This window comes from Neoarius graeffei, chromosome 26, assembly GCF_027579695.1.
Source record: "Neoarius graeffei isolate fNeoGra1 chromosome 26, fNeoGra1.pri, whole genome shotgun sequence".
Taxonomy (NCBI): Eukaryota; Metazoa; Chordata; class Actinopteri; order Siluriformes; family Ariidae; genus Neoarius; species Neoarius graeffei.
In genome coordinates this window covers 27,932,589-27,956,557 of record NC_083594.1, presented here as the reverse complement: position 1 = coordinate 27,956,557, position 23,969 = coordinate 27,932,589, and the positions used below count along the sequence as shown (strand labels likewise).

The 23,969-nt window shown below is 43.9% G+C and overlaps 2 protein-coding genes across 3 annotated transcripts in view; both read right to left on the bottom strand.

Moving 5' to 3' along the window:
- Positions 1-13,884, bottom strand: part of gpd1b (glycerol-3-phosphate dehydrogenase 1b) — an 82,984-nt gene extending 69,100 nt beyond the window's left edge. The window contains exon 1 of the mRNA XM_060910496.1: positions 13,784-13,884. Coding sequence (XP_060766479.1) covers positions 13,784-13,824 — 41 coding nt within the window. The 5' untranslated portion in view covers positions 13,825-13,884. The remainder of the gene's footprint in view (positions 1-13,783) is intronic.
- Positions 13,885-15,189: 1,305 nt separating this feature from the next.
- smarcd1 (SWI/SNF related, matrix associated, actin dependent regulator of chromatin, subfamily d, member 1) overlaps positions 15,190-23,969 on the bottom strand; it is a 104,849-nt gene continuing 96,069 nt past the window's right edge. For both annotated transcript variants that reach the window (XM_060911005.1, XM_060911004.1), the window contains exons 12-13: positions 23,244-23,345; positions 15,190-17,002 (exon numbers count right to left, since the gene is read on the bottom strand). In XM_060911005.1, coding sequence (XP_060766988.1) covers positions 16,949-17,002; positions 23,244-23,345 — 156 coding nt within the window. In that variant the 3' untranslated portion in view covers positions 15,190-16,948. The remainder of the gene's footprint in view (positions 17,003-23,243; positions 23,346-23,969) is intronic.

Here is a 23,969-nt window from a genome sequence, read left to right as displayed (position 1 = left end):
ATATGGCGGCACAGCGGTGTCGTGGTTAGCGCTGTCGCCTCACAGCAAGAAGGTCCAGGTTCGAGCCCCGTGGCTGACGAGGGCCTTTCTGTGCGGAGTATGCATGTTCTCCCCGTGTCCGTGTGGGTTTCCTCCGAGTGCTCCGGTTTCCCCCACAGTCCAAAGACATGCAGGTTAGGTTAACTGGTGACTCTAAATTGACCGTAGGCAGGGCTCTCAAGCCTCATGCATTGAGAGTGAGACACACGCATTTCAACAAGCTCACACGCCACACATGGCATTTCTCACTCTGAGCTTCTCCAATAATCGCACAGAAATTCCTTCAAGCTATCTACAAACGCCACAGCCGTAGGTCACAGCGCTCCTGGGGCGAGTTCAACCGCTGCAATGGTTTGCTACATTTTTCTAATTGTTCCTTATTGATTGGCCGAAACGTGCACCGTTCTGCAACTGTGTTGAAACGTTTCATGTGTCTTGAACTCGCCCCTGTGCTCGGAGCAGCATCAGCCAATCAGAAAATAGATTGTTCTGTTGTCGGGGAGACGTGAGTTTCAGCTACAAGCGCGCGCTGCACCTGCAAAATTGTGAGAGAACTAGATAACAACCTGGAGCAAACGAGAGAATTGAAAGAACTGGAGAACTGTCGGGACTCAGGACCATCAGGTAATAATTTATATCAATATTTACTTAGTTACTTTGTAGTTTTACTCTATAGACCAATATTTCTGGTCTACACCTTGTTCAGTATCGAAAACCTGTCCATTCCAAGCTATCATAGATAACTGTCTAACTAGCAAGCTAGATGTAAACCAGCTAAAATAGCATACTGTGTTGACGACGATTTAAATGTTCGTTTAGTCAAAGATGTTTTTCTGGGGATTATAGAATGAATAACTTTGGTTAAGTCACCTAGGAGCTGTCATGAACAGAGAGGCATTTTTCATTTTTTTAATCGTTTGTGTCATTTATTTTAGCATGTCAGGGAAGAAACAGAAGAGCCTCCTTTCCTTCTGGGAAGCCAAGGTTCAGAAAACAAAGGCAGGGAGGTCAGTTGATGTGTCAGAGACTGAGAGGGAGACTGTGACATCAGGTGAGATAGTGAATGTGCAGGAAGTGACAGAAGAGGAAACAGGGGAGGCGGACAAAGAGACAGTGGAAGATGAAGAAAGAATGGAGGTGAATGCAGAAGGTGGAGTGCCAGAAGAGGACAGGGTGATGGAAGAAGGCAGGGTGACCGAGGAAGACAGTGCAGAGGTCAGGGTAGTGGTGAAAAAAAAAGGCCTTAACTGGAGCTGCCACCTACCGATCCACATTCAAAAGTGAATGGACTGCAAAATGGCCATTTATAACTGTAGGCACCACCAACTCCTACTACTGGTGCTCAGTATGTAGGCAGGAAAATTCCTGTGGCCAGTCTAAAGAGCAGGCACTTCAGTCCACAAGTAGGACTGGACAGCTTTATCCCCCAGTGACGCTTTTTGATGACACACTTCCACAAACATGTGTTGTGAAGATCAGACTTTGATAGATTCCTGTTCTTTAAATAAAACAGGGTGCCCACTCACACCTGATTGTCATCCCATTCATTGAAAACACCTGACTCTAATTTCACTTTCAAATTAACTGCTAATCCTAGAGGTTCACATACTTCTGCCACTCACAGATATGTAATATTGGATCATTTTCCTCAATTAATAAATGACCAAGTATAATATTTTGTCTCATTTGTTTAACTGGGTTCTCTTTATCTACTTTTAGGACTTGTGTGAAAATCTGATGTTGTTTTAGGTGATATTTATGCAGAAATACAGAAAATTCTAAAGGGTTCACAAACTTTCAAGCACCACTGTACCCTGAGGTAGTTGTCAAGGCATAATGCCCATCTAAATGCCAAAGTGAGACTGTAACTGCCTGATAAAACAATCAACACATTGCAATAGAGTAGTCCATAAACCAGAATATGCATATAGAAAGAAGCCCTCCCAACCAGGGAGACTTAAGTGCATTGCATCTCAAGATTTAAGATTACAAGATTATTCTTGAAAGATTATTCTTCTCTCTCTGCTCAGAGGGGAGTCATTATAAAGTGCTATTGCTGTGGGTAGAAAAGTCCTCCTATATCTGTCCTTACTACAATTGAGTTGGCGAAGCCTCCCACTAAAAACACTTTGTTGCTTTGCCAGTGTACTGTATAGAGGATGTGAGGTATTGTCCATAATGTGTAACAATTTCTGTAGCATCCTCCTTTCCACCACCAATTCTAGGGGTTCTAGAGTAGTCCCCAGCACAGAACCTGCCTTTCTAATGAACTTATTCAGTCTATTAGCGTCACTGGCCCTGATAGTGCTACCTCAGCAGATGACAACAAAGAAAATTGCACTTGCCACCACAGACTGATAAAAACACTTGCAACATCTTAGTACACACATTAAAAGGCCTAAGTCTCCTCAAGAAATAGAGCCTACTCTGACCCTTCTTGTAAACAGCCTCGGTATTGTGCTTCCAGTCCAGTTTATTGTCTATGTAAACCCCCAGATATTTATACCTCTCTACCACCTCTAGCTATTCCCCCAAGATGGAAATGGTGTTTAGCTTAGCCCTGGTCCTTCTAAAGTCCACCACCACCTCCTTGGTCTTGGCTACATTTAAGAACAGGTGGTTGTTACCGCACCACTCCACAAAGCGTTCCACCAGTTGCCGGTACAATGTTTCCTCCCCACCACACACCCCACCAATGCAGAATCATCTGAGAACTTCTGCAGATGGCAAGACTCAGAGCTGTAACAAAAGTCAGAGGTGTAGAATGTGAAGAGGAAGGAGGATAAAACAGTCCCCTGAGGTGCTCCTGTACTGCTGACTACCCGCTCAGACACACAGCCCCCAAGCTGCACAAACTGTGGCCTATCTGTGAGGTAGTCCATAATCCAGGAGATGATGGCAGTGTCCACCTGCATCCTCTGCAGCTTTTCACCCAGCAGCACAGGCTGGATTGTGTTAAAAACACTGGAGAAATAAAAAAACATGATTCTCACAGTGCTGCCTGCTCTGTCCAGGTGAGAGTGAGCTCTCTGGAGCAGGTAAATGATGGCATCCTCCACCCTCACCTTAGGACAGTAGGCAAACTCTAAGGGGTCCAGGGAGGGGGTCACCTGTGATCTTAGTTGGGCCAAGACCAGTCTTACCAACACTTTCATAATGTGTGATGTCAAGGCAACCGGTCTATAGTCATTAAGGGCCGATGGAGCAGGCTTCTTTGGGACTGGAACAAGGCAGGATGTCTTCCACAGCACAGGCACCTTCCCCTGCCCGAGGCTAAGATTCAATAGGTGCTGTAAAATCCAGCACAGCTTCAGGACCTTGGGGCTGATGCCATCTGGACCTGTAGCCTTCTTCAGGTGGAGTCTTACCAGCTGCCTTTTCATCTGGTTGCTGGTGACGGACATACAGGTGGGAGGGCTAAAGCAGGAGAGGGAGTAGGAGGGGGCAGCATTGTCTGCTATGGTGATGGAATCTGGGGGGTGTGGGGGGGAGCAATGGGTGTCAGCAGTCCTATTTGCTGAGGTGGCATGCGAGGGACGCCCCTGTGTGGAAGTAGAGAAAGTGGGACCTGTAGAGCTAGGGGAGGCGGGGAAGATAGACGGGGCACCGCGCTGAACCTGTTGAAAAACGTGTTCAGCTCATTGGCCCTGCTGCAGCCACCCTCAGCTTGACTCGCCTTCACCTTAAACCCAGTGATGTTCCTCATCCCACTCCACACGTCTCGCATGTTGTTCTGCTGAAGTTTGCTTTCCAGCTTCCTCCTGTATGCCTCCTTGCTCTCTCTCAGCTGCACCTTCAGCTCCCTCTGCACACTCCTGAATGTCTCTCAGTCACCCTCCCTGAAAACTCTTTTTTTTTTTATTATAAAGCAGTCCTTTCAGGTCACTCATGACCCAAGGTTTATTGTTGGCAAAGCACCTCACCATCTTTGTAGGTACTATGCTATCAACACAGAAGGTGATGTACTCTGTTATATAGTCAGTCATGGAGTCAATGTCATTTCCATGGGGCTCACAGAGCATATTCCAATCTGTGACCTCAAAGCACCCCTGTAGAAGATCTGTGGCTTCAGGTGACCAGCGCCGCACAATCTTTTTGGTCACTGGTTGCCGCTGTACAATGGGTATGTAGGTGGGGGTGAGCAAGACCAGATTGTGATTGGATCTGCCCGGGGGGGGAGGGCAGTAGAACTGTAGGCATCCTTTACATTTGCATATAATAAGTCCAATGTTTTATTTTCTCTGGTGGGACAATCCACATATTGTTTAAACGTTGGAAGCATTGCAGAGACAGAAGCATGATTAAAATCCCCTGAAATTGCTATGAATGTATTTGGATGTTGTGAGAGTAGTCTGGCAGTGACAGAGTTGATGTCACATACTACGTCGGTGTCAGCTGAAGGCGAAATGTAAACAACGACCACTATGACACAAGTGAATTCCGGTGGCAAATAGAATGGACGCAATCCCACTGCTAACAGTTTGATGTTCCGATTGCAGACACGCTCCTTCACCGTAACATGGCCAGGATTACACCATCTGTTGTTCACAAGCACCGCAACCCCCCCTCCTTTCTTCTTAGCACTCAGCCTGCAATCCCGGTCAGCTCTCACCGTGAACAGAGATGTTGGAGTCCGGAACATGCTCCTGCAGCCACATCTCAGTAAAACACATAAGGCTGCATTCACGGTACTCCCGCTGTGTTCTTATCAATGCCCCAAGCTCATCAGTCTTGTTTGCCAATGACCTCACATTCCCCATGCCGATTGATGGAATAAAGGGTTTAAATTGCCTTCTCCTGGCTCTTCGTAACACACCGGCACTGCACCCCCGACGTCTCCTTCTCAAATCCTTGGGGATTTGATGTCTTAATCCCAGAAGTAGTGATGGTTTGGAGAGCACAATCAGCTGGTCACGCAGGTAAACAATACTGCCCACATTGACATGACCCGACTCAGTGCAAGTTAAAAAAACAACGAAAAAGTATAAAAGTTGCATCAGCCACTTAGTATCCATATGTGGCAGCGGGGGCGTGGTCAAGCATCGGTCTGTGACCGGAGGGCAGAGTCAGAGAAGGTAAGTGGCAGAATCACTGCACCTGATGTCTATTAACGTGTGTCTTCCCCAGTGACCGTGCCCTATTTAAAGAGAGAGAGAGAGCGAGAGCAGAGCTCTCTCCCGAACCAGACGACTTGTGTGTGTGTGCGTGCGTGGCTGGGAGAGTAAATTGTGACTGAAAAGTGCAAAATAAAAGAGTTGTGTGAACTCAGTTCTGGCCTGCCGTCCTTCTGTGCTCCTCCCACTCATACGAACGAGGGAATACAGTGGTGCGGAAACCCGGGATCAGAGCACAGAAAAGAACAGCCCCATGGAGTCCTCCCCCTTCGCGGACTTGGTCCACGCCCTCGCCACGGCCCAGCAGAGTCAGCACCAGGCGCTAGTCGCCCTCCGGAAGGAGCAAGAACAACAGTTCGAGGCTCTGGTGTTGGCGCAGCAGGAAGATCGACAGGCGTTCCGGCACCTCCTCGCGTTGGCGGGGTCCACCACCTCCACCGCCGCGGGCCCTTCCCCCCCTCACCCTAACTAAGATGGGCCCGCCTGACGACCCCAAGGCTTTCCTGACGCTCTTCGAGCAGGTAGCAGAGGCCTCGGGCTGGCCGGTGGAAGAGCGCGCGGCGCGCCTCCTCCCCCTGCTAATGGGCAAGGCGCAGCTGGCCGCGCTACAGCTCCCTGCTGACTGCCGGCTGGTCTACGTGGACCTCCGCCAGGCCGTCCTCGAGCGTGTGGGGAGCACCCCCGAACAGCAGCGATGGCGCACCCCCGAACAGCAGCGACAGCGCTTCCGCGCTCTGCGCCTGGAGGAAGTCGGCTGGCCGTTCGCGTTTGGCCAGCAACTCCGGGACGCCTGCTGGGGGTGGTTGAAGGTCGACAACCGTGACGCCGAGGGAATCATCGATCAGTTGGTACTGGAGCAGTTCATCGCCTGTCTACCGGAAGGGACCGCAGAATGGGTCCAGTGCCACCGCCCGGCGTCGCTGGATCAGGCCATCGAGCTGGCGGAGGACCAGCTGGCGGCTGTTCCGACGGCAGGACAGCGGACATCCTCATCTCCCCTCTCTCTCTCCCCCCTTCCGTGTCCCGTCCTCGCCCCGTTCCCCCACCGCGGAGACGGGGGCCGGCTCCACCGCGGCCGGCCCGCGGTGCCCTCCCGTTTCCCCCTTCTGTGTCTGTCTCTTCCCCCTCTCAGGTGAGTCAGCCCCAGAGCGCTGGTGCAGAGAGGAAGCCCGGGCTGGTTTGCTGGCGCTGCGGGGAGCCGGGCCACCTCCAACAGCAGTGGTTCGGATCCCCGACGCGCCAGGAGCCGCCCTCGACCGGGCCGGCCGGAGCGTATCGCATACCGGTGAGTGTCCAAGGGGATACATATCAGGCGTTGGTGGACTCTGGCTGTAATCAGACCTCAATTCACCAAAGCCTGGTGCAAGACGAGGCATTGGGGGAGCACAGTTGGTGAAGGTGTTGTGTGTGCATGGGGATGTTCACAACTACCCTTTAGTGTGTTGGTCCACATTCTTTTTCGAGGGGAAAAATTTATAGTGAAGGCGGCGGTTAATCCTCGCCTTACCCACTCGATAATTTTGGGGACTGATTGGCCGGGATTTGGGGAGTTAATGAGTCATTTAGTGAAGCGTGAGTCCTGCCGTAGTTCAGCAGGGGGAGGTCCCAGTGTCGCATTGGCAGGAGCAGCTGTCACAGAGCCGTCTATGTCATCTCCGCGACAGAGTGAGGAGCAGCAGGCCCCTCCTTCTATTGGGGAATCCTTCGTGGATTTTCCATTAGAGCAGTCGCGAGACGAGACTCTGTGGCATGCATTTGACCAAGTGAGAGTAATCGATGGTCAAACGCTCCAGCCAAACGCCACCCTGTCCTTCCCCTATTTTTCTATTATGAAGGATAGATTATACCGAGTGACACAGGACACTCAGACTAAAGAACAAGTCACGCAGCTTTTGATTCCAAAGAGCCGCCGGGAATTGGTATTCCAGGAGGCTCACTTTAATCCCATGGCTGGACACTTAGGACAGGATAAGACACTAGCCCGAATAATGGCCCGGATCTACTGGCCAGGGATTCGCGGCGATGTCCGTAGGTGGTGTACAGCGTGCCGTGAATGCCAGTTAGTAAATCCAGCGGCCATTCCAAAAGCGCCTTTGTGCCCCCTCCCATTAATAGAGACCCCGTTCGAAAGAATTGGGATGGATCTCGTCGGGCAATTAGATCGGTCAACACGAGGGTATGGCTTTATTTTAGTTCTGGTGGACTATGCAACGCGACACCCGGAAGCAGTGCCTCTTCACAATATCTCAGCACGCAGTATTGCGGAAGCGCTCTTCCGCGTCATCTCCCGAGTTGGAATCCCCAAAGAAATTCTGACTGATCAAGGCACCACGTTTATGTCACGCACACTGAACAAGCTGTATGGGTTATTAGAAATTAAGCCGATCTGCACCAGTGTTTATCACCCACAAACGGACGGTTTAGTTGAACGGTTCAATCGCACCCTCAAAAATATAATAAAAAAAATTCGTAAGTGAGGACGCACGTAATTGGGATAAATGGCTCGAACCCTTGTTATTTGCAGTGCGAGAGGTCCCACAAGCCTCCACGGGGTTCTCCCCATTTGAATTGTTATATGGGCATAAGCCGCGCGGCATTCTAGATGTGCTGCGAGAAAATTGGGAGGAGGGACCTTCAGCAAGTAAAAATGAAATTCAATACGTTATTGACCTGCGCGCAAAACTCCACACACTCACACACCTAACCCAGGAGAATTTGCATCAGGCCCAAGAACGGCAAACCCGCCTGTATGACAGGGGTATGTGCCTTAGGGAGTTCACACCGGGAGATAAAGTACTCGTACTGTTGCCCACATCGAGCTCCAAATTGATCGCCAAGTGGCAAGGACCCTTTGAGGTCACACGGCGAGTCAGGGACGTCGACTACAAGGTGAGGCGAATGGACAGGGGTGGGGCACTACAGATTTACCACCTCAATCTGCTCAGACTCTGGAATGAGGAGGTCCCCGTGGCGTTGGTGTCGGTGGTTCCGGAGAAGGCGGAGCTGGGGCCGGAGGTTCAAAAGGGAACATTGGCATTGTGTACCTCTCCGGTCCCCTGTGGGACCGACCCCTCCCCGACCCAACTCGCGGAGGTTGCCCAGTTGCACACCGAATTTTCGGACGTGTTCTCGCCCCTGCCTGGTCACACCAACCTCATAGACCACCACATTGAGACGCCCCCGGGGGTGGTAGTGCGCAGCCGCCCTTACAGGCTACCCAAACACAAGAAAAAAGTGGTTCAGGAAGAACTCGAGGCCATGCTCGAAATGGGCATCGTCAAGGAGTCCCACAGTGACTGGACCAGCCCGGTAGTTTTGGTACCCAAGGCCGATGGGTCGGTCTGGTTCTGTGTAGACTATAGAAAAGTCAACGCGGTGTCTAAATCCGACGCGTACCCAATGCCTCGTATTGATGAGTTGCTCGATCGACTAGGCAAGGCTCACTTTTACTCGACACTGGATTTGACAAAGCGTTATTGGCAGATCCCCTTGACTCCATTATCCCGAGAAAAAACAGCCTTTTCCACACCGTTTGGCTTACACCAGTTTGTCACACTTCCTTTTGGGCTGTTTGGGGCACCCGCTACGTTCCAGCAGCTGATGGATAGGGTCTCCGCCCCCACAACACCTATGTGGCCGCATACCTCGATGACATCATTACCTATAGTAATGACTGGCTGCGGCACCTGCAACATCTGAGGGCCATCCTTAAGTCGCTGAGGCAAGCGGGGCTCACAGCCAACCTGAAGAAGTGTGCGATTGGGCGGGTGGAAGTACGGTATCTGGGCTTCCACTTGGGCAACAGGCAGGTGCGTCCCCAAATTAACAAGACAGCAGCAATTGCGGCCTGCCCGAGGCCCAAGACCAAAAAGGGGGTGAGACAGTTCCTGGGGCTGGCTGGCTACTATCGTAGGTTTATACCTAATTATTTGGACATCACCAGCCCGCTGACTGATCTCACTAAAAAGGGGGCACCAGATCCGGTCCAGTGGACAGAGCAATGCCAGCGGGCTTTCTCGGAGGTGAAGGCTGCACTGTGTGGGGGGCCACTGTTACACTCCCCTGACTTTTCTCTCCCCTTTATGTTGCAGACGGATGCGTCGGACAGAGGGCTGGGGGCTGTTTTGCCCCTGGAGGTGGAGGGGGAGGACCGTCCAGTGCTGTATATCAGTAGAAAGCTGTTGGTGTGTGAGGGGCGCTACAGCACCATCAAGAAAGAGCACCTGGCCATCGAGTGGGTGGTCCTCGCCCTCCGCTACTACCTGCTGGGATGCCCTTTCACCCTCTGTTTGGACCACGCGCCCCTCCAGTGGCTCCACCGCATGAAGGATGCCAACGCGCAGATCACCCGTTGGTATCTGGCACTCCAACCCTTTAACTTCAAGGTGATCCACAGGCCGGGAGCACAGATGGTCGTGGTGGACTTCCTCTCCCATCAAGGGAGGGGGGGGGAGTCGGCTGCAGGCTGGATGGCCGCCCGGCCTGAGTTGGGCGGTGGGCGTATGTGGCAGCGGGGGCGTGGTCAAGCATCGGTCTGTGACCGAAGGGTGGAGTCAGGGAAGGTAAGTGGCAGAATCACTGCACCTGATGTCTATTAACGTGTGTTTGTGTGTCTTCCCCAGTGACCGTGCCCTATTTAAAGAGAGAGAGAGCAGAGGAGGAGAGCTCTCTCCCGAACCAGACGACTTGTGTGTGTGTGTGTGTGTGTGTGTGTGTGTGCGCGCGCGTGCGTGGCTGGGAGAGTAAATTGTGAAAAGTGCAAAATAGAGTTTTGTGAACTCAGTTCTGGCCTGCCCACTCATACGAACTGTCACACCATAATATCTTGACAAGTAGACAGACACCAGCAATACAATAAACGCAACACAAAACACAACTTAAAACATTTAAAAACTCCACACAAACCGATAGCTGCTGCAACAGGCTGCCATCAGCATGGCGCCATTATCCCAACTTTTTTGGAATTGGGGTTGTAAAGAATGTCATCTTGTATGCACTGCTTATTGGTTAACAACCAGCTAACAGCCAAAAACTAAGTCAGGTGCTGTATTGAGAACAAACTTAGCAAATTCATACTTACAACATTGTCCTTAAGACTACTGGCCAAATGATAGATTTCATATTTTATTACTAGGTTTTGCAAAAATAATGTATGAGAAATGTCTAAGATCTTGACCCTTGAAAGGCCAGAGTAACAGGATTTCTTCACACACAATGCATGATGCACCACAAAAGTGTTTAAATCATTATCTCCGTTTCAGCAGCACTGTCATGGATCATGGGAGACATAACTTTTTATTCTAACGTTGAAATTTATTTTCGGAATTACAAGACTGTGTGGGGCGGCACGGTGGTGTAGTGGTTAGCGCTGTCGCCTCACAGCAAGAAGGTCTGGGTTCGAGCCCCGTGGCTGACGAGGGCCTTTCTGTGCGGAGTTTGCATGTTCTCCCCGTGTCCGCGTGGGTTTCCTCTGGGTGCTCCGGTTCCCCCCACAGTCCAAAGACATGCAGGTTAGGTTAACTGGTGACTCTAAATTGACCGTAGGTGTGAATGTGAATGGTTGTCTGTGTCTATATGTCTGCCCTGCGATGACCTGGCGACTTGTCCAGGGTGTACCCCTCCTTTCGCCCGTAGTCAGCTGGGATAGGCCCCAGCTTGTCTGCAACCCTGTAGAACAGGATCAAGCGGCTAGAGATAATGAGATGAGATGAGACGAGACAAGACTGTGTGAAAATGTGATATGCTATAATGTGGGACTTGATTTCAAGGAGAAATTCCATGGACTCCTTCAGCACAGATTTATTTATTAACATACTGTATGTGAAATATGTTCAATAATGTTTTGGATATTTATTGGAGCCATAGAAGGGTTTTTGTTTTTACTTCTAAACTTTCCACCAATAGCACACATTAAATTCCAGTTGACAATGTTTATCGACCGAGTGGTTTCTGAGTTACTGAAGTTTGAATTAAAGTCATTCAAGTCAAGTCATCAGACAAACAGGCTATAATAACTCAGTAAGAAATATGATAGCTTTAATAATGCTGGGTTGTAATTTCCACCAGTGATAAAAATAAACTAGACGGTACACAGAGAGCACAGACCTATGCCAAGGACAATAACCGAATCTTCTATGATACACAAATCTGCAATCACAACCACTTTATATGTTTGTCTAGATCTCCAAAACTATTAAAATTACGCACCCATGTGTGTATCCCAGAGGATTAGTGGTTCCCATGAATTTGGATTATGATATGGAGTCATCGTATTTCTACATTGCCTATGTTTTGTCACTATTGATCTTTACTGCCATCTACTTGGTTCAAGATGTATGGCAAATGCTATATCTTGCATCCATCTGTTATCTGTAGCCGCTTATCCTGTACAGGGTCATGGACAAGCTGCAGCCTATCCCAGCTGACTATGAGTGAGAGGCAGGATACACCCTGGACAAGTTGCCAGGTCATCGCAGGGCTCTGTATCTCACAACATTAGTGAAAGTGAAAATTTCATGGATCCACCCTGTGACTCAGACCTGCTCCAAAATGTAATGGGTTCTTCTTTGGCCCATGGTACACCCTTCCACCAAGCTTCAGGTAAATTGGGTTGGTAGGTTTTGCACAATCCTGCTTAAAGTCATACACGCAAACAAACAAAACTGCACTGAAAACATTACACAACCCATTCCAATGCCATTGAAATGCTACCTAATTCAGCCTTTCCAGACATTTACAAGTTTGATCTATTTCTATCCATATTCATTTGGTGTAAACACACAAGTTCCAAATATAAGAAAATAAACCAGGCTAATGTTCAAGTGTAATCAGTGCAATCTAGAGCGTGTTGTGGTAGACAAAATGTCTGTTCTTTGTACACAGCAACAGACTTTGACATCCCACCTCATTGATCTCCTACAGAATGCAGCTATACTTTGAAACAGCAAATATGAGTCAAGAAACGCTAGCAACATGAGCTTCCCCCCCTTCTTTTTAAGACACTGTATTTGGAAATATGTCAACTGGGTAATCTGTAAACAGAGTGTGCAGTCTTGCCTTCTGTCTCAGAGCATTACTCAGCAACTGTACTCAAGGGTAATGCTCAGACTCACTTTCCTGAATCGATTCCTCCAAACAAACAGTTAAAGTGAATTGTGAGCTTTGATTCCTTTGGTTTGTAGATCATCTTTTAGACTTGCACAGTAACCCTCAGTCCATTTAATAGAAATCACTAGATAAATGTAAACTGTCATGACATGACACAGGGCTACATAGTTAATCATGTTTTAAATGGTTAACATTTGAGATTACTTTTAAATGTAATTAATTAAATAACTGTCATGCTGGTGAGCTGAGCTGTTAGATCACAACAGTAGAAACATTTAATGACTTGTGCATTAAATTAAACTCCACATTTTTCTTTTTACACTGAACATTATTTGGTAACACCTGATTCTGTATTAAGGTATACATAAGAGTTTAATTAACTCTTCTCTTGCTATTTGTTTAATTTAGCACAAATTAGCTGCTTGGAAATAGTTGTTTTATATGTATCCATCTTCATACATACATAGCTATATAAATCGAGATATGTTGGATTAAAATGACCAAGTGACTAATAATTGCTTTAGTATAATGTGCTAATGTGCAATATACATTTTAACCTCCAAAAACTATTGAGCATGAATTAATAACTATTAATAAATTCATATCTTAAAGTGTTAGGGAGCATCAGGTGACTGCAGTTCAGAGCTTGAAGAACTAATAAAAGTTGGGCAGCAAGTCATGAATACATTATTATGTGCTCCACATTTTACAGTAGAGTTCATTAATTAGAGATAAAAAAAATTTCATGCTCAGTAGTCTGAACTGTATGAACAGATTTTAAAGTATTTATTGTCCATTTTAACAAGTAATGATTCAAATACTAGTCACTTTTACATAACAAATCCCCAGGTATGTCGCGACAGGTCTAAATATGTGTAATATATGGTCTTGTATATTCAGGAGGGGGACCTCCCCCTGCTGAACTGCTGAACTTATACTGAATAAACGTTTTGAGCTTAATTAAACAAAGATTTTAATGAACTCCTTATATGATTTCATTTATTGATGCCTAATTATGTTTATAATCAAGCCTTTAAAAATATACATTTTTAACATGTCCTATTTGAGTTATAATGTATAATAGCAAACAAAAGGCTATTTTTTTGTCATTTTAAAATTGGCTAGGTAATTGTGACAAATAATCACAGGCTATTAGTCAGTATTGTACAGGTAGTTATAGCTATAATCACTGAACAATTCATTTGCTCTTGCTAATTAAATCGAACTGAATCAAATGGAATCACTACAGCATTTCAAAGGAATCGTTCAAAAGGAACCGATTCTTCTGAATCTCGTCCATCCCGCTTTATTTATAAGCAGGTTCTTGTTTGTGGGGAAGCACCGTCAGTTCACGGATCTTTCTAAATCTCTGTGCACTGAGGTACACATTATTTCTAATGTCACAGAGCCATGTTCATCCTGCTGTCCGCTGCAGTAATATGAGGCACCATTTAAACTAAAGAATGACATGAAGAGAAACATGTTGATGTAGATCGATCTCTCTCTCTCTCACACACACTCACCAGTTGCCGGAGCCGATAAGACAGACTTTCTTAGGTGCCATTCCGTAGTGTTGGAGTTTCCAGGCTGCTTGGAGGAGCAGCTTTAGGCGTCTCACTCATGGAGCGCCACTGCAGAACGTATTTATAGCCCATGCAGGGTTGCCAGATTGACCGACTATACCACTCAGTAGCTCAATACAAACGCTCATAGTAGCATTATACACCAACACCAAAACATGACCAATAGTAGCTCAGTGTTGCCAGATTATGTAGCTCAGTCTCTACCATGCACAACTATTGAGTTGTATGTAATTTATCCCACTTTTGAGTGATGTGAAATTGAATTACCCCAATCTGGTAACCCCAACCTACTATCCCAAAGGCAGGTGTTTCCACACAAATGAAGCCATATAAGGAATACACTCGTGCAATACTGAGAATTATAATGCAGGGCTTTAACACCTGCATGACAATTTTGGATACCAAATACACAACCCTTTACACATTAAGCTATAAAACATGCAAAATCTCACAACTTTCATATTTTAAGACAACCCAAATATACAAGATGAAGAATTTCAACATTTAACTTGGAATATAAAAGGGTTAAGCCTTTATACAGTCAAATATCATTTCCTACATGACCACTAAGAGAGAACACAAAAGGGTGTGCTGTTATAAGAAAATAAATCAACGGTGGAGTGGTGCGAGATGTGACATGACCCAACGTAAAGCTGAGTTAACTCCTCAGCATTGATAATTTTTCTATAACAGCATGTCCATGTGTACAGTACTATGCAAAATAAATGCTGTAAAGATGCCTTTAAAAATAATTATTCTTTCTACTTAAAAGAAAAATACTCCAATGTGCAGTAAACAGAAATAAACTAAACAAAAGTCAAAAGGGTGTGACAACCGTTTGCATCTTTTTTTTTTCTTAAATAGTAGTTCGTGTGTGCAGTTTTATAACGAAATGAGCTGTAGGTTTTACTGAGCATCTTACAGAACCAGTCACAGGTCATTGTCCCCCCAGAGACTGACGTCCCACTTGCTCTTAATTTTGCAGCAAAACCAGCAGTTTTCATTGCTTTTTGTATGAAGTGTCCCTTATGTAAGATGCTTTCTTTGCTGACAAACATTTTTCAAATAACCTATTTTGTGAAAAAGTAATGCTTCTAAATCTACAATGTTTTCCTACTGACTCAATAATGCAGAATTCATTAAAAATTTTTGTACTAAAAATAACGGTACTGAAGACTTGCACAGTACATTTAAACATCAGACATCAGTTTAAAAAAAAAAAAAAATAAAAATAAATAAATAAATAAATAAATATATATATATATATATATATATATATATATATATATATTATTGTCAACTGGAACGTGACAATATGTAGGGTTATGAAATCAATACAATGAACATTAATATAAGTTCATCTTTATTGTAAGGCTGACACATTCAAACAAGTTTGGTCCATAAAAGGAAAAAAAATTACAGTTTTTGTCATGAAGAAATGATGCACACAGGATTAAATATTGAGCGTCTGAAAATCATAAACATGACCATTTCTTCAACTTTCAGAAAATTTGGCAACTCTTAACTCAAGCCCATTACAACCATGGCTCAAAGTGTGTCCTTCATGAAAGTGTGAGTGTATGAAACTGAATTATTCATTTATGGCCAGTGACACGGTCAGAACTGCTTAAAGATGTCTACAGTGGAGAAAATACCTGAGCATGGACAGTCATATCAATTTTAATTAAAGCCAGTAGACTAGTTCAAAGCATCTGCTCACCATTTCATAGCTTTGTAGAGCTGAGGTACTACACTACTTCTGTAATATGAATCTAAGCCTAATCAATATTTATACAGTCCATATTATGATAAAAATATAAAAAAGACAAATATCTACCATTTGCAGGAGAAAAAAACCACAAAACACAAACAAACAAAACAAAAAAACCCAACAAAACTAAACTTGGCCCCACAAAACACTTCATCAATTTATCCTTTATGTCAGCCACAATTTGGAATCCACAACAATGGATGCAGCACCCATTTATGAAAGGAACTTTTCTTTTTATAGATAATGAAATTAACTCTATATGATACAGTAATGGAGTACTGTCAGGTTTAAATATCTCACAACTCAACACAAAGCATGGAAGGTCACAAAGCCAAACCTCATGTATGGTACGGTCATGAGAAACCGAGAACGATCAACCAGCTTAGTGGGCCACTGAGCTATTCAGCACTTTAAGAGATGCTGCCACAACATATAGTCATTGTTAGGAGGTGGTGATACAACCATTCAATAAAACAATACTGAAAGCCATTTGTCCAATTACTGAGCTAGTTCAATAGATTGTTTGTTTCTTCCTTTGCAAGCTAACAAAAAAAAAAAAACCATGGTCAAACAGCCAAGATATGCTTTGTATCTGATTTTTTTTTGTGTTCTGGAGAAACAAGGCAAAAGAAAGAGAGATCTCTTTCAAAATATCTGCCTCAAACAGCATCCAGTTCTTCAGTGATCTTGCCAATGTAGTTTAGGAGACTGTATTAAAAATGTACAAAATTAAAGCCGAACGCTGTAACATCATGGGGCGTCTTGGACAACTAGAATGTCTTCTTGGTGCACTGTGGCATCACTGCACATAAGACACTGCACTTACACTTGTGACTTAAATATGTATTGCATGTTATGAAAAGTATCATTGTCTTATCCATGTTCAGCAGCCAAGGCCTTGGTCTCCTTTGGTACCCAAACACACTTGAGCATTCGAGTTTTTCATGCATCCTATCAGACTAACAAAATACCAGTGAAGACTATTTACTTCTATTAGTAGCCTATACAGCATTTGGCTGAAAGAAAGATTTTTCATATCACAGCCACTGCGGGAACAACATTTGAGTCTAGTTGGAACAAGTTAAAAAGGCAGAAGCATCTATATTCCCCCCCCAGATAATGAGAGGACACAGAACAGAGAAGACGACGAGTCATTTTGGTTTTCAGGGAACCAAAGCAGGTGAGATCTTTCTGGTTTAGGAGGAGGATCATCAAACATTGTCTCCTACCAGCCACAGCAGGAATGTGATTAAATAAACTGTAATTTAGTGTCATTGATCAAGAACCAAAGACGGCAGACTGCCTCTTCTGTTCCCTTAGGTGTCCGTTCCTGCTTATGTGTTCCGGATGCCCAGTGCTTGCTCCAGCTCCTGTCTCCTTTGCTGGACCTGGAATGAAATAAGTACATCAGTTATTTCAGGAAACAAGTATCCCTATTTAAAAATCTTCAAAGTGAAGCTTGAGGAGATTTTAACATTCTGTTTATTAAATTTTCGCATAGCTCTTTCATACAATGATACAGATGGTAGTTGAAATTCAACAAGCAGCAACGTACAAAACAAACACCCACCCCACAGCACCTACCCCTGCCAGATAAACAAATATATTAAGAGGTACAAACAAATAAATAAAAAAAAAATCAAAATCACTCACACAACAAAAGCATAGATACATACCATATACCAAAAGCACAGCATTGCACAGTTCAAAGTGATCTGACATCTTGTGCTGTTAACATAGGACAGATAGGGATTCCAGGTCTTATCAAATGAGACAGCATTACCAGATAGGGTCAGCCTAATTTTTTTCCAATTTAAGAAAATAAAGCACCTCCTTGAACCAGTTTGTATAGGTAGGTGGAACTGGGGATTTCCATTTCAACAGTATCAACCTCCTGGCCAGCAGAGTTGTGAATGCTATTAGGTCCTTTTTAGCAGGGAAGAAAGTAAGTGGAAAAGGCCACACACCAAACAGGGCAGTCAAGGCATTAGGAGCAATATCCCTTACAGTTCCCTTGGATAACATATCAAAGATCTCAGCCCAGAATCCATTCAGGGAGGGGCAGCACCAAAACGTGTAAATAGTTTGCTGTGGCATATTAGCATCGTTCGCACAGAGGAGACACTATCAAATATCCTTGCAAGCTGAGCTTTAGTGTAGTGAGCTCAATATACATAGCTGCCAACATTCCGAAATTGTAAATAGTAATACAAGGTTGGGTACTGAGTCTTGGTGGGGGGTCGCCGCCAAAGCTTTCTAGCAAAACTATCCCTGAAAAATCACACCAAAACAAAATAGTTTGACAAAATTTATTCTACAAACTAAACTATCATCTTACATTAATTTGCAAAGTTCTTTTCAACAATGGAAACAAATTTACCTGGAACTAGAATACATATATCATCAAAGCAATTTGGCACAGATCAAACATAAAAGGAACCTCTTGTAATCAACACCAAACATAAAAATGTCTCAAAACATCCTTGGCACAAAGTGAAACAGCTCAAAAAAGTGTCAATTTCAACTTGCTTCTTCACATGACTACAAATCAAACAGAACAGAATCAACAACACACCCCGGGCATCAAATCGTGCCCGCCAATCACAACGCAAGGTTTTTGTTTGGATTCTTTGGGTGGGCTTTTGCAGGAGTGACGACAAGGCTGCGCGACGCTGGAGAAAGCGCTATTGAACAGCGCTCGTTTGACTCCGCTTTGGAATCAGTTTTAGAAGAATTAGGAGTTTTCGTTGAAACATGAGCAGGAAGAGGCTCTCCGCTCATTCCATGATCGCTGAATCTTCACCAAAACACTCGACGCTCCAATGGTGTCCCTCTCCACATGCCGTTTGTTTACCCCATAGACATATAAACATAGACGCCGCATTGAGCTGGTGGCCCATTGCTGGGATACGTCAGAGTGTCCGCCATATTGGATGTGGCAAATCTTCCCCGTAAACCAATGCAAGTAAATGGACTGAACTTCATAAAGCCCCTTTCTACAATAATATTTAACTTGATGCCTTTTATTCACCCATTAAGACACACACGTATATATTTGGGAAACAAACAGGCATCAAAACAACATATATAACTTTTAATGTGATGGTTATAAATAGTGTGCGAAATACCCTGCACACTGCAAACTAGCGACAGATACGCGATAGATAGCTCAGGTAAGCTAATCAGTCAGCATACCGTAGCAAGCTACCAAAACCTGAGGCCACAATAACCAACCTACAGTGGTGCTTGAAAGTTTGTGAACCCTTTAGAATTTTCTATATTTCTGCATAAATATGACCTAAAACATCATCAGATTTTCACACAAGTCCTAAAAGTAGATAAAGAGAACCCAGTTAAATAAATGAGACAAAACTATTATACCTGGTCATTTATTTATTGAGGAAAATGATCCAATGTTACATATCTGTGAGTGGCAAAAGTATGTGAACCTCTAGGATTAGCAGTTAATTTGAAGGTGAAATTAGAGTCAGGTGTTTTCAATCAATGGGATGACAATCAGGTGTGAGTGGGCACCCTGTTTTATTTAAAGAACAGGGATCTATCAAAGTCTGATCTTCACAACACATGTTTGTGGAAGTGTATCATGGCACGAACAAAGGAGATTTCTGAGGACCTCAGAAAAAGTGTTGTTGATGCTCATCAGGCTGGAAAAGGTTACAAAATCATCTCTAAAGAGTTTGGACTCCACCAATCCACAGTCAGACAGACTGTGTACAAATGGAGGAAATTCAAGACCACTGTTACCCTCCCCAGGAGTGGTCGACCAACAAAGATCACTCCAAGAGCAAGGCATGTAATAGTCGTCGCGGTCACAAAGGACCTCAGGGTAACTTCTAAGCAACTGAAGGCTTCCCTCACATTGGCTAATGTTAATGTTCATGAGTCCACCATCAGAAGAACACTGAACAACAATGGTGTGCATAGCAGGGTTGCAAGGAGAAAGCCACTGCTCTCCAAAAAGAACATTGCTGCTCATCTGCAGTTTGCTAAAGATCACTTGGACAAGCCAGAAGGCTATTTGAAAAATGTTTTGTTGATGGATGAGACTAAAATAGAAATTTTGGGTTTAAATGAGAAGCATTGTGTTTGGAGAAAGGAAAACACTGCATTCCAGCATAAGAACCTTATCCCATCTGTGAAACATGGTGGTGGTAGTATCATGGTTTGGGCCTGTTTTGCTGCATCTGGGCCAGGACGGCTGCCATCATTGATGGAACAATGAATTCTGAATTATACCAGCGAATTCTAAAGGAAAATGTCAGGACATCTGTCCATGAACTGAATCTCAAGAGAAGGTGGGTCATGCAGCAAGACAACGACCTTAAGCACACAAGTCGTTCTACCAAAGAATGGTTAAAGAAGAATAAAGTGAATGTTTTGGAATGGCCAAGTCAAAGTCCTGACCTTAATCCAATCGAAATGTTGTGGAAGTACCTGAAGTGAGCAGTTCATGTGAGGAAACTCACCAATATCCCAGAGTTGAAGCTGTTCTGTACGGAGGAATGGGCTAAAATTCCTCCAAGCCGGTGTGCAGGACTGATCAACAGTTACCGGAAACGTTTAGTTGCAGTTATTGCTGCACAAGGGGGTCACACCAGATACTGAAAGCAAAGGTTCACATACTTTTGCCACTCACAGATATGTAATATGGGATCATTTTCCTCAATAAATAAATGACCAAGTATAATATTTTTGTCTCATTTGTTTAACTGGGTTCTCTTTATCTACTTTTAGGACTCGTGTGAAAATCTGATGATATTTTAAGTCATATTTATGCAGAAATATAGAAAATTCTAAAGGGTTCACAAACTTTCAAGCACCACTGTACAAGACTGAATATGATAAATGATGGAAATAGTGGAAAAACTGGAAATAGTGAATGAAAATAAAAATTTACTGTTTTATTTATTGAGTCACCACACAGACCTACTCTCGTTGAATAAAGTGAGCTGAATGACCGCCAAACTGAGTTCGGCCAGGTTCTAACGTCATACCAAAACAAGATACATCACTGATTCCTTCACATTCAGAAAGGCTAAAAACATTCATCATACGTTCAAAAACGTTCATCATAGTGTGGCACTGTATTATCTAATTCTCACTGCTTATAACTATACACCTACCCGGTGGAGATGAGCTGGGAAACTGAAGACTGAAGGAACAGTATTGAAAAGTATTTTTCCAGTCTCACCTGTGAAAGGTAATCCCATGTGATCTCATTTGAACGGTAAACCCGTTGGTACAGTTAAACGCAGCACATGAATGAGGCATCTTTATTCTCGGCTACTGTCTAGACGCTATACCAGAGACGGTTGAAGAATCTCCACTTTGCCACATCCAATATGGCGGCGAGGATGACGTATGATTCTACGCAGAATGCGGCGTCTATGTTTATATGTCTATGGTTTACCCTCCCCCACTGCTTTCTGTCGCTCTGACTACGTCACAGTGACTGTTGCGCTGATTGGTCAGAGCGTTGGCCTATACGCACAGAGACAGTTTGAAAGACAACGGGTTCAAATACGAATCCCACCGGTGATAGACTTTGAAAATGACCCATGAAAATTGGCAAAATCGTATTTTATTGTAGTAAATTCGTACTTTCGTAATCAAAACGACAAATCGTAATAAATACGATTTATTCGTAGTAAATACGATTTATTCGTAGTAGTTGGCAGCTATGAATATAGGATCCGACATTGCATAAAACTATGCCTAGGACAGATCGAAGACCTGTGTGCACTCTTTAAAATCTCCTCCCAAACCTCATCTGGAATTGCCTCTCCCAGATCAGTCTCCCAAACTGTTTTAAACACAGTAGAAGAGCCTGAACAAAGGTTATACGTATTTAAATAAATAGAAGAAACCGTCCCCCTCAATGAGGAGAGAGGAGCTTGAGGAGATTTTTCTTCAAACTGCACTCCATGAAGAGATGGAGTAATCTGTTACAGGTGCAACCCAATGATTACCTACACCAACTTTGTTGGAGAAGGTTGTTTTCGCCTCCATTTATTTGTATATTCCTAATGTAACTCAAATAGTAGTAAAGGGATTTTCATGAAATTGAGGAAAGGTGGGCCATGGGCCAAGGAATAACTGATTAGATTTTGATGCAAATCTGGATATGAATGTGGATCCAGGATTTTATTTATTTTTGTCTGTTCCCAGCATAACTCCTGATAGGAGCATAGTGGGGGTGGGGGTGGGGGGGTTCTTTTTTTCCTCATCTTACTACTGTGTTTCTTTTTCTTTTATCCCTGTCTTCCTGTCCTGTTCTCCCTCTGTAAGGACAGGTTGATGGTGAATTTCACTGGAAACAGTGATAATAAAGGGTTCATTCATTCATTCATTCATTCATTACTCAAAAATGTAGTGAGCTGATTTTAATGAAATTTGGTGTACAGCTTTAGTATCATCCTAGGATCAAGTGATTTGATTTTTTTTTGTTAATATGTGGTTTGGTAGAGGTATGCACTCTACCAACTGCCCTTTTAATTGTATTTCAGTTTGAATTGGATACATTCAAACCTTTTCACCTCGAGAAAATTTACACCCACTGTTTCTTGACTAACCCAAGGCCTAAAATGTAGTCCTGCCTGAATAAACACCAATTTTACACAGATGCTACCTCTTGAACTGGAAAATTATAATTCTGAATTATAACACTGTATTCAATCACACAGCACTTGCATCCAAGGAACACTTTAGACAATTTATTTGGGGGGGGAAGACCCCTCACACCCTGAAGAAAATTTGTTGGATAAATACTTTTGTCTCCATACTCTCTTGATTCTGACCCTAATAGAAAGACCATCAACCCCACAAGCTGCAGCCAGTTTAATCTACAGCTACAGCCAGTATAAAGCCTCACTTTATATTTATATCCATCACTATACATAAAAAACCCCTTGCTGAATCCTCAAAATAAATCCATTCTCCTATAAGGCGATTTTTTTTTAACCATGTCTGATGCAAAGGTACAAAGATCCCAGTTCAAAGATGAGGAGGGAAAAGCTAAAAATAAATATGTATTGCATGTTATGAAAAGTAGCATTGTCTTATCCATGTTCAGCAACCAAGGCCTTGGCCATTTGGATACCAAAGTTTCATCACGAAAGACACATCATATTGGCACAACAGATGACACACTGAGAAAATAACACCATAAGAAAACTTGTTTTCAAGGCAAAGATTCTCAGGATGTTAGGACACATCACAAGGGAATACTTTCTGGGTCTGCTAAGGGTCCCTGGACATTCCCTGACATCAGCTTTATTGGTAAGCTTTAACGCAGATGCAGTGTGTTGTTAATATCTGGAATACAAAAAACGCAAAAGAAATGTGGGACTTTTTGCACTCTGAAATCACAGCCTGTTCTCTGTAGCCGAAGACAATTAAAAGTTTTCAAAACGGCTGACACCATGAAAATCACCACGACCATGCTTCTGTAAATTAGGAGCAAAAAGCTTAAGGCAACTATTCTGAATCTGAAAATGAGCGCTCCTGTAGTGGCTATTTGGGTGTGGTTTGAGGATGAGAAGGCATGGATAATGATCTGTTCCTTTTAAAAAAAAAAGATGACTAGAAAAGGGAATCAACAAGCCTTACCTTGGAGTAGAAGTAGCGACATACGGCCTCTTGAGCCCAAGGCTGGAAATAGAACTCTGCTCTTCTTTCTTCTTCAGGGTTTCCTACCACATCGGTCATGGTCTACATAGGATAGGAAGATCATGGGAAATCCAGTTACTGGTTAGTTTAATTTCCAGTGAGTAGCAAGATCCCCAATAACAAATCTCAATCCCCAAACAAAACAACAAAATCTAAATCCTTGCAACTCTTATAACATGTGATTGCAGTGGAACTGGAGGTGGGAACTTACAGTAAACATTAACTGCACAGGGGTGGGTTTCCCCAAAACCTCTCAAAGGCTAAGAGCGTCTTTAAATTACTGCTTAAGAACCATCGTTAAGATAACATGGTTTTCCCCAACTTCGTAGCCAAAGTAGTCCTTTAGTTCACTCTTAACTTCCGAAGGATCCGGATCACGCTTTCAAAACAAAGAGCGTCTTGCTTGCAGCCGAATACAGAGAAGGCGCATGCGCCGCCGAAGGATTCTCACAGTCTCACAGGCAGAAACTGGTGTTGAATCTGCTGCCGGTGTTAAATAATTTTTCTTGTACATTGCAAGAACATTGAGTTAATTATCGAATAAATATAAGCAAAACATTCTGAATATATTTCAATGTTATGGAATCATGTATGAATAATGTAATGTAATGTCACACTGATATCACAACATTTTAATCAAATTTAACTCCATTGAGCAAGTGATTC